Genomic DNA, 1,360 nt, shown 5'->3' on the forward strand with positions numbered 1-1,360 from the left:
GAATATCTTGTCACAGTGTGAACACTTGTAAGGTTTCTCTCCAGTGTGGATCCTCTCATGTGTTTTCAGATTTGCTGACTGACTGAATCTATTGTCACAGTGTGAACACTTGTAAGGTTTCTCTCCAGTGTGGATCCTCTCATGCAGTTTTGTACAGGTCGCTGAAGTAAAAGTCTTTTCACAATCAAAGCACATGTACTCTTCCACTTTCAAAATTGAAAAACGTGAAAAACTCTTTCCACACAAATAACATGAATGTGGCTTCTCCTTTGTATGAACTCTCAAGTGTTTCTTTAGGACTGAAGCCCTCAAAAATGTTTTATCGCATTGATCACATGAGTACAGTTTCTCTCCAGTGTGGATGCTCATGTGTTTCTTAAGGCATGATGATTGTGTGAATCTATTCCCGCACTGATCACAAGTGTACGGTTTCTCTCCAGTATGAACTCTCATGTGAAGCTCAAGACTATATTTGCATTTCAAACTCTTTCCACATTGATTACATGTGTACAGTTTCTCTCCTGTATGAACTTTCATATGTGTCATAAGGATTCCTTTCCGTGCAAAATTCTTCCCGCACTGATCACATGTGTATGGTCTCTCTCCAGTGTGGATTCTCTGGTGTGTTTTCAGATGTGTTGACTGACTGAATCTCTTGTCACAGTGTGAACACTTATAAGGTTTCTCTCCAATATGGATCTTCTTATGTGTTTTCAGGTCTCCTGACCTATTGAATATCTTGTCACAGTGTGAACACTTATAAGGTTTTTCTCCAGTGTGGATCATCTCATGTGGTTTTAAACTGTTTGCTGTAGCAAAAGTCTTTTCACACTCAAAGCACATGTACTCTCTCACAGCAGCATGTATTTTCTGATGTAGTTTCAAATATTGTAAACATGAAAAACTCTTTCCACACAAATGACATGAATGTGGCTTCTAAGACTTAACGATTGTGTGAAACTCTTCCCACACTGATCACAAGTGAATGGTTTCTCTCCAGTGTGAATTCTCATGTGAACATCAAGACCATATTTGCTTGTCAAACTCTTTCCACACTGAGTGCATGTAAAAGATTTCTTGGCCCCTCTTTTCTTTAAATCATTCTGTTTGGGTTGAGAGCAACTCGAAGGTTTTTCTCCAGTTTTGACTTGATGTTTCTCCTCATCTTTACTCAATTCTTCGTTCTCCTCACTTTCTTCACTTTCTTCAAAAATAAAAGCAAAAAGTTTATTTGTCAGTAACTTGAAAAAAAAAGAAGAAAAAAAACAGAAAAAACAGATAGTACATAAAAGTCAACCCTGGTGTAATAGTGTAAAGACAATTTCTATACAAAATGTTGTATTTTATAAATGTTATATAT

At 36.9% G+C, this 1,360-nt stretch overlaps 1 protein-coding gene across 1 annotated transcript in view; it reads right to left on the reverse strand.

Moving 5' to 3' along the window:
* The window catches only part of LOC107694217 (zinc finger protein 729-like), a gene marked incomplete at its 5' end in the record, with an annotated part of 35,335 nt that overhangs the window by 31,535 nt on the left and 2,440 nt on the right, over positions 1–1,360 (reverse strand). The window contains 2 exons of the mRNA XM_016493855.1: positions 7–466; positions 949–1,204. Of these exons, the coding sequence (XP_016349341.1) occupies positions 7–466; positions 949–1,204 (716 nt within the window). The remainder of the gene's footprint in view (positions 1–6; positions 467–948; positions 1,205–1,360) is intronic.

This window comes from Sinocyclocheilus anshuiensis, unplaced genomic scaffold (assembly GCF_001515605.1).
Source record: "Sinocyclocheilus anshuiensis isolate Anshui unplaced genomic scaffold, SAMN03320099.WGS_v1.1 scaffold2958, whole genome shotgun sequence".
Classification (NCBI taxonomy): Eukaryota; Metazoa; Chordata; class Actinopteri; order Cypriniformes; family Cyprinidae; genus Sinocyclocheilus; species Sinocyclocheilus anshuiensis.